The sequence below is a fragment of the Macrosteles quadrilineatus genome, unplaced genomic scaffold (assembly GCF_028750875.1).
Source record: "Macrosteles quadrilineatus isolate MER2022 unplaced genomic scaffold, UCM_ALF_1.0 Scaffold_1__1_contigs__length_201487025, whole genome shotgun sequence".
NCBI lineage: Eukaryota > Metazoa > Arthropoda > Insecta > Hemiptera > Cicadellidae > Macrosteles > Macrosteles quadrilineatus.
Genome location: NW_026542594.1, coordinates 88881996 through 88896406, shown reverse-complemented (window position 1 = coordinate 88896406; position 14411 = coordinate 88881996). Strand labels below are relative to the sequence as shown.

Genomic DNA, 14411 nt, shown 5'->3' with positions numbered 1-14411 from the left:
GCTTTTCACAAATGTGACAGTGTGTTGAGTTTTGAAAAGATGCCTCTTGCTCTGGAGTCATTACAAGGGGAATATATATCGCCATTTGACTTTTAATGAAGTCATAAGTCTCAAACAACCTTTTGAAAAACACATCCATAACATTTTCGCCACTATATAACTCTTCAGAAATAATCTTAGACTCTTTCACTACTACTAATGCAAATCCAGATGGAGTATGGTTGTTTGAGTTTATAAAACATTCAAAATCTGCATAAATCACAAATGGGGCTTTAAGTTGATATTTAAAATTTTTAAATTGTAATGTATCTTGTTTAGACATTTCCACTCGTTGAGAATCAAAGTTTTTACAATATGTTGCATGACGCTCCAATTTATCATTAGTATAAAAATGTTGTAAACAAAATTTGCAAAAATGCTTCTTATTGTTATTTTTTGTAGAGTGGAGCATTAACATATTAAAATCACGAATTAAACAGTAATGTGATTTACGACCTTCTTGTAATAATAATAAATCTATGTGAGTATTTCTATTTAGTTTGGTTGTTCTTAATGGATATACACATTTAAGGTCTTCAACTCCAAATACATTGACACTTATATTATTCTGTCTTTCGAATTTATCTATATCAGATATTTTTACGGGATATTTTATATTTGTCATATTTAACTGTGTTTCATAGGGTGTATAGTTAGAGACTCTTTTAGCATTTTCATTTTTAGCATTCCTTGGATATAAAGCTGCTAAAATTGACCAAAGGAAGCATTTATTGTCAAAATTTCTTATATTTAAAACTGCTTTTGTCAATTTAATACTCTCTGGTGTGGGAATGTATGATTTTGGAGTTAAGGGCTTATACTTGTAAACATGTAACTGCCAATATTTAGTATGGTCATAAATCCATCCACTGCCTTGGGCTTGATATTTGTGTATAGATGCATCAATCTTTAAAAGAGCATTGTCAATTTGAGGCTTTAAATCTCTCTTCTCAATAGTTAAGGTGGTAATGCTTCTAAAATCTGCAATACATTCTTTCTCATTAACTAATTTTCCATTTTGATCCACAGAATATTTTATAAATTTGATTCTCCTTACTAAAGTCCATTTTATCGGCAGAGGACAAGAGTGAAGAGTATGTTTAAGTTTAGTTTTAATCGATTCACCAACAAATTTAATCATTGTATATGGACATTTGTTGCAAGAATGTACATGTCTTTTAAAATGACCAACAACATTTCTTTTACAGAAACTACAAGTCTTATGAGTTATTAATATATGAGATTTTAGAGCTATGTTACTATCACAGATTAAATTACAAACTTTACACAGTTTTACCTTGATTTGATGTATCAAATTGTAGTGGCGAATCAGGTTACTTTTGGTGGAGAATGACACAGAGCAGTGTTGACATGTAGCCTTCATTTTATATATGTAACACAAAACTAGGTTGGCATCTTCTATATAGTTGAAATTACATTTTAACAATTTCAATTAGTGAGAAATAATAATTTAAATCTGAATTTTAAATGTTAATATTCAAAACAATTTTATACAATAAGATTTTATAATTGCAATTTTCAAAATCAAAACTAGATCAAAAATTAAATTTGTTAAATAAAAAATACTTTTTAGCAGTTCAGAATGTTGAGTCTACATTTATACAGTGTGTGCTATAGAGAAAACTATCTATGTTAACTCTGTGAGTGAAATTTGGCTAAGTGTTAAAAAATCAGGACTTTGTAAATTTTTTTATAGTAGAAGTCACATGAAAAACGACTAAGTGTAATTGGAGAATAATAATCTAAGTGTTAAAGAAAAAACTTTGTAAATTTTTTCAAAGTTCAAAAATTGGGTCTTTAATGTTTAAGTTTGACTGTCACAATTATATTGAAAAAAACTCTTTAGTAGAAATTACATTTTGAAAATTTCAATTAATGAGGAATAATAATTTAAATCAGAATTCTAAATTTAAATATTCAAAACAATTTTATACAATAAGATTTAACAATTGCAATTTTCAAAATCAAAACTAAATCTTAAAAGATAAATTTGTAAATAAAAAATACTTTATAGCAATTCAGAATGTTGAGTCTACATTTATACAATGTGTGTGCTATAGGAAGGACTATCTATGTTATCTCAGTGAGTGAAATTTTAGCTAAGTTTTAAAAATCAGGACTTAGTAAATTTTTTTATAGTAAAAGTCACATAAAAAACGACAAAGTGTAATTGGAGAATAATAATCTAAGTTTTAAAGAAAAATCCTGTACAATTTTTCTAAGTTCAAAAATTAGGACTTTAATGTTTAAGTTTCACTGTCACAAGTCTTTTGAAAAATACTCTCTCTAAGTTTCAAATAATAAATACACAGACAGGCAGTCACCTAACTAAGTCATTTCCGCACGAGCAAGCGAAGAAGTGTCCATACCACTGCAATTAATTATACAGACAGACCAGTCTCAGACATTCTATTCGCTACCGAGACAGGGGCGTGGCAGCGTAGGATGTCTAGACAGGTCCACGGTGCCGACGCCTTCCACTAGCCCAGCCCCACATGTGAAAAAAAACTTACCAGAGGAGAGAGATCAAAATGGCTGCGCTGGCTGCGACGGAAGGGGACTGACTGAAGGAACCGGTTTTCCCCGCCTTTTTATATAATTCCCAGCAAGTGAATTCATAAAATAATTTTTAACAATTGCAGTGTATTTGTAAAATTTATTTTAACAATTTCTGGAGAAAATTAAAATATAAAAGTACAAATTTAATTTGACACCTGTCACCTGTCATCACATCAATCACTGTCAATACGTCCGACGCCGCGCGCCTGTCTAGACATCTGGCACCACTCATTCCCGCGCCGCATTCTCTCTCTCTCTCTTTCCCCCCTCTCGACATTGAATGGAACACCTGAGACTGGTCTGTCTGCATAATTAATTGCAGTGGTATGGACGCTTCGTCGCTTGCTCGTGTGGGGTTCACCGAACCTTGGCGGAGGTACCCGAAGTAGCCTTAATGTGTTGTTAGTGTCGCTGTTGAAAGTGAGAAGACCGGTCGCGCTCCCGGCCACAGGCGCGTCCAAGTTTGCATACAAACCTCGCACTGTCAAGTGGATGATTTTGAGAATATACTTGTGAATGGATGTGGATTTGAAATAGTAATGAAGTTATACAATGGTATTGAACATTTATATTGGGGTGTACAGGCGAAGATCAGGATTTTTGGATTTGGTGGCTAAAAAATGATCCCCATGTTATTCTTATGGGGAAAAACGCCCCAAGTGACGTCATATTCTTCTATTGTCACTACTGGCATAGCTGGTAAGAGGCCTTTCATAATACAAAATAAAATATTGGTAACGTTTTTGTTTTAAATATTAATGTAAACTACATGAGTAAAATTATGTTTTATTAAACATTTTACGTTGTAAGGCTTTGCGACAAAACTTAAATATGAAAACAATAATTAGGCAATTATAATGAAAAGTGAAGTCAACTAACTAAAATACAACTAAAATTATTTCAGTAATTAATTAAAAATATTCACAAACAAAGAAAAACGTATTCCTAGGGAAAACAAATTGAGACATTAGCTTCGAATAGATAGAAAATCTGGGAGATGATCTGGGAACATCGCAAATTGAGAGTCATTCTTCGTCCTACCCCCCGTGACAGGGGAAATATTACCTCTCTGAACTGAATATTTTAAGTCATTCTCTTCCAAACATTCTTTAAAAGATTGTCTATTGCAATTGTTTGTTCGAGATTATCTTGGATTAAATTTATTAGGAAAATATAGGGCCTATAACATATTTTATACTTTTTTGTGCTATACTGGATTGTGGTATTTATAAGCTTTATCAACTAATAACGTATGAAATTGTATGATTGTTTTCAAATTTCTTTACTGTTACCATACTTTCAACATATTTGTTCTAATTGGGGTCTAAAGTAACAAAATATTGAAAATATTTAGTAATTTGTTACTAAAAGGCAATACAGGGAATACTAATAGTTATTGCATATATTTTAGGAACACGAAATTATTCTTTCATCAATATGTTATTAGGCTAAGATTATTAATTGTTTTACATTGAGTGTGATAACATATTGATCTATAGATCCAACCAACTACCGATCGTCGTTCTGCATGATCACTGTAATGTTAGGAAAATTTTACTGCGTTAGGCTGAAAAGCTGATATAATAACTTTGAGGTAAATGGTAATAGTATATTTCATCACTAGTGCGTAAAGCAACTATTTTTGACAAGAGCTAAATTTCACGACCCGGTAAATGAGTGAGGTTTGAAATGACACTTTTTACCTGTGTGGTGAACTATATTTTTTTGTCATGTTGCATGACTAATCAACAAACTAGGCTAGAATACGAAAATACTTTTCAATAAAAAATAACCTCTCAAAACGACATTCAGCCTGTTTTCAATTCAATAAGCAACTGTTTAGTAATTGATTGAATCATTTATCCTATTTCGGTTGTGTTACTGTACGTTATGTCATCGATATATTGAACTATTAACAAGAATGCAACGATATGAAAAAAAAACCCACCTTATAAATAATTTGATGAATAATTTTGATCCATACGATTGATTACAATCGAAATATACAACTGTTTACAACAGCTGACTTTTTTACTCCCTGGGGAGTAAAAATCCTACTTTAGACCCGCAATGCACGTATAAAAATGACTGTTTTTGCTGCAGTACGGCGAAAAATATATTATTATTAGCCTCTTTCTATATACAATACAACAATATTTGTTTTGCATTACTTTCCGTAGTCTTTCCTTGACAAACTTTGGTAATAACAGCTACTTAAAACCCTTCCAAATGAATAGTTTAAGAGGACAACATAAGAACGATTCAGACTGACATATAAATATTGTTAAATAGTTGTTAAATCCATTGCAAGTAATAAAGATACGTTATTCTTTAACACTATAGAGTCTGGTTCACACTCACTTGTTGATGCAAGATACCATAGCATAAGAAGGTGTATAACGCATTGCTTAGGTCCATTTTTACGTGACAGGGCATGTTTAACTCCTTGTGTCTAATGTTTTTCTTCTTATACGGTATATTGACACAGAATGTTTCACATGATAGTTATATATCGATGAACTGTACAATGTACGTACAATTCACATGGGATAAGGGTAAAATAATGGTATTTCAGAAGATTGTCACACTTTTAACTTTATTTGGTTAAAAAAATTCTTTGTGATATCGACTAGCACAGATTACACAGATCGAAAACTATACTACTATAGAGTCTATTTACAGAAGATAATTTTTATTAGTTTTATTTGAGTTTCAAATAATGTACATCTCTTGCTGGGATTATACTGCGATATTAGAAATAATAAAATATGTATAATAAAATATCAAATTTCAGGTTAACTATGAAAATCTTTTGGCTAGTAATCGGTAGATTACGACGTATAAAACAATAATGTTAATTTATGAAAAATGACAAAGTAAGATTTTTCTTTAAATTTTAAAATGTAGAAATATTGCATAGACTTAACTAAGATATCCAATGATTTAAGATTCTGGGACATGCCAAAAAACCAAAATTTCCATTTCTTATAATAATGTAAAATTGTATTTATAATTATTTTTCCTACAGTCACCCGACAAAGTTGGCTTCCTTGTACTGTTTATAGTACAGAAAGCTGCTAATTGCTGCATATTTATACTTTGCCGTACGGTTTATACTTTGCCGTACGGTTTATACTTCGCCGCACATCAGGATTCCAACGAAACAACACAAAACAGCGTGGTTCTATTATGCACGTAATCCGTGTACGCTTGGAAATAGGTTGGCAACACTTAAAGATAATAATACTATAAGCAGCTGATTGACTATTATAACTACGATTTAACCTGTCATTTCGTGTTTATAGTTTCGGTATTTCTGAGCTTACTGGACTTTTCTTTTAAACGTTTTTATAACATATTCCTACGATCTTAATAAACAAGAAAATACCTTTAAAGCATTTTTTTAGGCACGGAAACCACTTCAAATTACAAAAACATACGGAACTATATTATCAAAACGCGGAGCACATTTCTTGCGGAGGAAAAATAGCGGAGTGATACGGACCGCGGGTACTACTTTCGCTAGGGCACCATCATTTGTGTTGCCAGCTGAACCTAAAAACGTGTTGTATAGTGTTTGAAAGACTAATTATTTATATGCTTTATAGTGACTGTAGGAAAAATATAATGTGTAACACGAGTGAAAAAGGCCTTTGCTGCACTCGAGATCATTCCGCACTCGCCTGCGGCTCGTGCGTAAACATTGCTCTCGTGTGCAGCAAAGTGCCACTTTCACCACTAGTTACACAAATAACTATTTACGATGTCTAGGGACTTTATGCCAAACAAACGGTTTTTATGTATTTTAATAAAAAAGATCAAACAGATTATGCACTTATAATATAATAATACAAGACATTTAAGCTAGATGGAAACAAAATGCACGCATTCAAACTTGTTGCTTTAAAAGTTGTTGACATTTGGAAAAGGAACTTCCAAGAGCCAATATAAAGTACATATATTTAATTTCGAAATGTATGGATGGCATATTTACTGAAGGTGTTCAAAGATGATATGGCGATTAGTGAGCTACATTATTCTTATAATCCTCAAATGATTGAGGATAGCTAGGAATAACGTAAGCGTGTGTATAGAAAACGTAATGTCATATTACAATCTTACATGAACAGGTAAACAAGTATATACACAAGGATGTAGAAATTTACCTCGTTACCAAAATAGATCTTACTTTTCCTAAAAATATTACATACAATAAAGATGGTCTGAAACCCTCTTATCCATAACATTGTATTTACACATATGCCTAAAAACTAGTGATCATATATTTTATAGACTTTAAAAGACTCTCTAAAACAATATCCTTAAAAAAAGTGCACCAATGTGTCTTCAAACAAGATATTGTGTATGGTACAGTTTTAATAAATTGTCCTTCATTAGAGAATGGCTTTTCTGGGCCAAAATTTACCATCTTTTTTGCTCAACAAAATTCATACAAATTGTATTTCACAGAAAAAACATTTTGTTAGGAAACATGTTTAACCTGGATTACTTGGATTCTGAAATGTTATAATACTGGATAAGATGCTCACAATTTCATTGAAGTATGACGTAAAACCAAAGTAATATGTTAATATGATAATGATACATAGTAGTAACAACTCTTTGACACACTATAATAAGAGCGCTGGTGCGTCGAAGGCTGTTTTTCGTACACATTCTGTTATTGGCTTCGAATAATATTGCTATACATTCAGATTTTACAGGTGCACACCGAACATCTCTCATACTAAAGTCTTGAAAATCAGACTATAACGAATCAAACAACTCAAGTTACAAGAGGTCTTGTTTGGTTAACCTAAGGAATGAGCATGGCAGTGGCCGACGCGGCTCAGTGTATGATACAGCGACTATGCGGAGTGCGGCGGTGACGGCGAGTGGCGACCTCCACAGTGCAGATACATCGTGCTGATAGCTGTGTTGGTGGCCTACCAGCTGTTGCTATAGTGACAGTCCTGAGCGCTGCCACACCACTTGGTCTCCACCAGAGGAGGACATACCTTGCCTCCGCGCCGTGCGTGCTTCACCACTTCTCGCCGCCGTGCCATCTCACCCACCCCACATGACTTGCTGCACGAGCCCCACTCTCCCCACTCGCCCACTCTGCAGTCTCTGGACCCTCCTAGGGACACATACACATCATCCATGTGACAATGCTTGAATGAGAACACAGTTCGATGGCCTGACTACAAAACAAACGTGATGCATCGCAAAAGGTGTGGCTACACTAGCAAGCGGTTTCACATTAAAAAGAAGTTTGTCTTAATTCTAAATTTGAGGGTTAATTATATAAATGTATAACATGCAGTTAAAATCAACACTACATTAAATCAAATGCACTGACTCAGTAATATTAGAGTGTTACAGTAAAACCAGCAACTTTTAGCGAATTTCCCATACAGCGAATAAGCTATTACCGTAGGTCTCATGGTAAGACCTAGACCCGGGACCGATTTACTTTTTTGGTTTGAGGCCCGCAGAGGCCAAAATCATCATCCGTTGATACGAGTTCTTGAACCAGCATAATTTGACTATGGAAACGGGGGTTAATGGGGTAAAAATAGATTTTTCCAAATTTTGACCCTAAAACATAAAATTCCAATTGTTTGTTTATAGGTTTTAACCAAATTTGGAAATTCTGTTTATTTCATACTAAGCTATCAACATTGCAATAAAAACTCGCCTCAATATCTTCCCCGTAGCAGCAAACCTAAGTACTGTACTCACGAAAATTAAAGTTATTTAAATAGGAAATACATCTGAACATTTTTAGGAAATATTTTAGTAGAAATCCAGCCAATGAAATGGAAATATACTTACTCTGTAGGTTTGCTGTGGCGAGGGTATTTTTATACTACACGAGAAATGTAGGATAAATAATAGCATGGCAAAAAATATTCAAATATAATGGCTAAAAGCTATAAAATAATACACCATACAACAAAAGAAAATAAAAATGTAACAAACCATGCTTGAAGAGGTCCCACTCACTATATTTTCGGCCTTTCCTTGGTTTGTGGACCTCTCTGTTGTGATAGGTCTCCACAATGCTGTTGAGCAGAGCGTCCTTGTCCCCCGAGTGAATAACCCCGGGGGCCAGGGGGGCGGGGGGCGTCGCTGTTAAGGGCGACACTGGTAACCTGCACAAAAGATACCTCTCATCAGCTGACGAGTAAGGAGTAATAGACAAATGGTAATAAATTACTCAGAAGTAGCGCTATCCTCTGATAGCCGCTTTTAATGGACTGTTGTCTGAAAAAGCGAGGGCACGGATGCCTGGAATTAGTAATATATAAAGTGAAGCTCTATTCTGTGCATACTAATAAAGGATTTTTAAAACCCCCATTTCCCTACATGCATTTGAAGAGTCCCATAAAGTTGGAGATCGATACACAAAACAATGTGGGTGTTTTCATTTTTAGCGCAGTGAACCAGCTTAAAAAAGTATACCATCGGTAATATGATATGTACAAATTTACGACTGAAGGTTACATAGGATTCATCCACAGTGTATGTGACTGTAATAATCACTGTATATAGTTGGCGATTGTAGGGACTAACTTTACTAGGATAACTGTGTATGGCTTGCAGTGTACAAAGCAGATTATTCTCATCTGAAAGTCCTGCAAGTCGCTGAGCCCCTAGCCACTTGTCCAGTCGATCCCTTACTGTGTGAGCGCACTGGAAGGTTAAGTGCACACTGCCTAGGTAATGAGGTTCTGTGTAGTACAGAAAATTGTCACATAAACACTAACGCCGACATAAAATGAACGTACAAAAAATCAATGGTAAAAAAGGTAAGCCGTGTTACCCTACATTATCATGGTCTGGAAAGAAAAGGACCTAAGTTTTGACTCGACTTATGTTGATGTGAGGGTTTGTTTTGATTGAACATACCCTTATTAAATGCCCATGACATAATAACGTTATAATCCGTTTTAAAATTTGAATTAGACTACACATTATTTGATTGTTAAAAGATACCTAGTATATAAATCCTTTGTAAATGAAAAAGTGATTTTATTAAATACAAAAGAGGTGGATATTTGTATTAAAAAGTTAGTATGTTAGGTGATTATTTGGGTCTGATATGAAAAGTAATATTAGAAGAGTGCTCTGAAAATGCAGCATACTTTATGAACAACAACAATTATTTAGTAGTTGGTGGATTTGTCACGATGAAAAACTTTCTCTGGGTTGTTTTACAATAAACTGCAGTATATATACGAGTAAATCCTAAGATTTTTTTACGATATATGCATGTAAATTATAATTAGATTCCAATTGAAAAGGGAATTAGTTTTTTTAACTTTTTATGTAATTTACAAAAACGTGCTACGTTTAAAATTTAGTGTTCGAAACAAAGCTACTCATCCATTCTACTGATTAAATAGTAGTGTTAGTTTGGCACACAAACACAGGACTAATAAACGTTAATTAAGGTTATAAAACGAACTCTGCTTGCTCATAATACCTTTGTTTCCGTCTAAATCCTCTCCTTCTATTCTTTCTAGCGTGTCTAATGAAGGCATTCGTTCGAGCTATTGTATTTCTAGCAAAAGAAGGCAAATTGAAATAAATATCTAATATATTTCCAAAAAGTTCATTCAATATTAGGTTTTTTTTATATCTAATATTTAAAATAATAACAATTGTGTTTCATAACAACTACATAGCCCCATTGAAATGATCAAACCAACATATTAAAGAAGAAAACCCAGTAAATCCATTGTATCCAGTGTCCATTGTGAACAAAGTTTTTGCTACTGTGAAAAGGTTTTAACAAGTAGGACATGGTTTTGGATTCAAACTTTAAAAAGTTAAGATGACAGTATATATATATATATCAATCCATCCCAAAGCAATTGTCTAATGCAGCATCATTGTACACACATTTGCGTCAATGTACGTTACCTGACCCTCTCAATCAGCGAACAAACTTTAGTCTACTTTGCAATGATATTTTAGACATCAAACTATCAACTTCTTTCGCTGAGATGAAATGCAGGTCAACAAAAGATTTCCCAGAAAATAGCTAGAAAGTTACATTAAGCCACATTCACGTTAAACTGTTTTTATTGTCACTGGCAGCCCCTTTGACATCCCCACTGCATTACACATTGTGCTGCACTGTTTGATACGTGACTTGTGAGAGTCTGCTGTCTTTTGCGACAAACTTATCTCAATTCCGCATTTTCATACATATAACTGAGTATATTGCTCTATTATAAATTACTACTTTACAGTGACAATAGTAACAAGTAATGATATCGTATTGACGTACTGTGTGGCCAGTCGCTGCTGCAGCCTCTGTTCTTGTTCCCGTCGCTCTGCCTCCATCTCCAGTTGCACGTCGTCGTTGCTGTTGAGGACGCTGATGCTGTTAGGAGTGTCCAGCTTAACCAGCTCGTACCTCTTGTCGTCCTCCGAGTGGTGGAAAACTTCGTTTAGTTCGTATTCTCGGCTCTACAGATGAAACATTTAATTATATTGAGTACTAGCAGAGTACCCGTCCTTCGTACGGGGTTGGAATATAAGTATAAAATGCTTATTGCAGTTATACTCAAGCTTTGCGTTTGCAATAAGGGAGGACACAGTTTGATAACATTTGTTTTTTTTTTAATTTACAGTATTCTATATTATTACACATCTACCATAGCCATAATGTTCTACCACTTCACCTAAGCAATAGACAAAAATAAATTATCAACAATTCGCAAAATATCACAAATTATTCATGGAATGAAAAACATAAACATAACTGTAAACAATCCTACTTTGACAGTTCTCATTGCGAATCACAGTTTTTTGTTGCTGCTTAGTTCAAATTAGCTGTTTTCATAAATGCAAAAAAAATATAGTGCTGCACCCTGTTGGTAAATCTTATAACTTTTTAATGCTTTTCCATATCATAGAACCAACTTTTTTAGTTGAAACAGCTGACTAAATTCTTTAATTCCCGTTAAATATGAATACTCATAAGGTTAACATGGAGAATTACAGAGCCACTGGGGCGGAGCCCGAAAGGATCTTTGAGATAAGAATATGCCTATATGTTAATCGGGAATGTAAGCTATCATCATGCCTAATTTCAGCCCAATCCGTCCAGTGGTTTATGCGTGATTGAACTTCAAACACACAAACAAACAAACAAACAAACAAACAAAATTTCACATTTATAATATTAGTAAGATAAGATTATATTACATAAACTCTTAACACATTACCCCCACAAAGCTTTCAAAACACCAAGTAGGCGAGTATTGCCCACCTTGATAAACTGGAAGGTGGCGATGGGCGGCAGACGCTTGAGGTAGGGGTAGTAGAACGAGCCCGCCGGGTGTGAGGGGTAGCGGCTGGTGATGCGGTAGATCACGCCCTGAGGTGACGTCGCCCAGTTAGGGGCGGTGAACGTGAATCCATTATCCGTCCCTGCGTCCAGCGGATCAACCTGGAACATGGTAATCGTTTCAACAGGACATGCATAATCCGACAGCTGCATATAGAGAGACCTCGTTGATATTCACAACTTGGACTATTGAATTTCAACACGATGGGCTTTCACCATGACTGTTTTATAGCATTGGAAAACGAATTGCCTGGTTTTTTTTTATTAGAAATTGTAAAACGTTGCTTTTATTTTAAAGGTGGCTCAGCCATAAAGAAAAAAAATTTGTATTACATGTTATCATGCACAATATCCAATTTATATTGACAAATAACATTTGAGGGAACTCTAATTAATTGAGTAATATATTTTATATTTTAGTAGTATTACTGTCTGAGCAGGGGTAACAAATTATATTAAATAAAAACAATGATGTGCAGAATCTTTTCAGGTAAACCTAGATATTCGTTAAACCCATTATAATGTTCAGATGATATTGGATTCAACGTCATCATCGCACAAAGTAACAAATCGTGCATTAGATAACTGATTACGAGATGATGAAATTTAAATCTTAAGTGAATTTAAAAAAAAGAGATGATTGGTTGTCTTATCTTATATTTGTTATGTGATTTTGTATATTTAATAATTATATAAGTACACTAAAAGACCTATAAGTATAGATATACTTCTTGCACGAGTTTTAGACCCTTATCTTGGCACGATATTACTTGGTCAGAGAGACGGGCTGTGTCAAAAGCGATCCTTGTTTGTATTCAAGTCTGGCTTTGTGTATGCGTTGCTGTGTGTGTATGTGTGTGTATGGACGCCGGTGCCGGAGGGATCGTAGTGTAGAGTCCTGGCAAAGTAGCTGAATGTCCCTTACAAACCTGACCCGAATATAACTCAACCCATCCACCTGTTGACCCCACTCTTTCCCTTGTCAAGGACACTCGCTTCAACAACCTTACCATCCTTTGGTGTTTGAGGGGTCACTGTTGACAGTTGATCATACATATCCAAACTAAATAGGAAATGATATTAAATAAAGTAAACCCCACACAATTTTCTTTGTATCCTAAATATCAATTAGACTTAGACCATTGAGACAGGAAGTTAGTCCAACAATAGTGTGATACATCCAAAATCATAAGTTTAGAGAGTAACTGTTAACAGACAAAACAAGCTGAAAGTTGGAATCTCTTCTTCCAATAGGCCGTATATTTAATATATGCATTGATGCATGTCTTGTACACGGTAAAATGTTGCTAGAAAAATATTCTAAATAAAATCTTTATATTTTACTCTACAACGCAACCCATGATCAAGATTGATAATGTGCATAGTATTAAAAAAAAAATAATTACATTATTTTTTTCCAGTTTACACTTGAAGTTTATTATTATTTAGGTACCATGATCGGCGGGATCACGCCAAACAACTTAATTGTAATCATTTAAAAGGATTATTTAGTTTGAACATATTCTTCTACAATATATACGCTTTGAGCAATAATACTAAACCGTGCAGACATGAATACTAAATGTTTGTCAGTTGATAGAATATGAATTAAAGGAAGTAGGGATGCCGACATAAGATCTTGTTTTGTCTCCAAACAGTGAATCTCTGTTCTTGTATTATGGGTTGCACTAAAAAAACACCTTGTATAGTTCGAAGCGAATTTACAAGATGTCAGATTCAATCAATAGTCACAAACCTTTAACCGTCTCTGTAAAAGAAATATGACTAACTTAGTGTATTTATGTGTTAAAAATAATTTAAATATTTTTTTTTAAATAAACTTGTCGGACAAAAAAGACAGGTAGTGGTTGACAGAAACTTGTAGTCGGATAAAGATTTTACCTAACACAGAAAAGATGCAACATTCTGATGAAAGATATTTGTTTGGCATGACTGTATTTAATAACAAAAAAAATGTTCAATAATCTTGTCTCCTTTACGATTTCACATATTTTAGCATTCTGAACGGACCGTGGCACGGACCGATGGCAACACGGACCGTGTTGCCAGTTGAACCATTGTTTGGGATCAACAAATAGCCTTTAAGCTGCAAACTGCAAAATGCTCTCCACTGTTGCCATTAGTACTTGTAAAACGTAGCTAAATAAGTGTTGGAAGTCACATTAGCCGGTGGTGATTTGTGGTTGTTGTGTGTGGGACGTGCACTGAGTGCTGAGAGAGCCCTCCGCTGATAAAACATGCAACTAAAGCCACCTTAGTGCTGCCAACTATTCTTAATAGTATCTTGTCGAGCTTAATCTTGACCTAATGTAACCAAAATTGTGTTTTTATTAACATAATATCATCCTTAAAATTCTCTTGCAACTTTTCCACATATAAATGGGAATCCTAGCCATTAAAAAAA

General features: G+C 34.2%; 1 protein-coding gene across 3 annotated transcripts in view; it reads right to left on the bottom strand.

Moving 5' to 3' along the window:
- Positions 1 to 6380: 6380 nt before the first annotated feature.
- The window catches only part of LOC128985333 (spondin-2), a 90881-nt gene continuing 82850 nt past the window's right edge, over positions 6381 to 14411 (bottom strand). The window contains exons 4-8 of one of the 3 annotated variants that reach the window (XM_054404787.1): positions 11909 to 12088; positions 10922 to 11103; positions 10112 to 10189; positions 8605 to 8777; positions 6381 to 7759 (exon numbers count right to left, since the gene is read on the bottom strand). In XM_054404787.1, the coding sequence (XP_054260762.1) occupies positions 7566 to 7759; positions 8605 to 8777; positions 10112 to 10189; positions 10922 to 11103; positions 11909 to 12088 (807 nt within the window). In that variant the 3' untranslated portion in view covers positions 6381 to 7565. The remainder of the gene's footprint in view (positions 7760 to 8604; positions 8778 to 10111; positions 10190 to 10921; positions 11104 to 11908; positions 12089 to 14411) is intronic. The other 2 variants (XM_054404874.1, XM_054404953.1) reach the window with 2 other exon arrangements.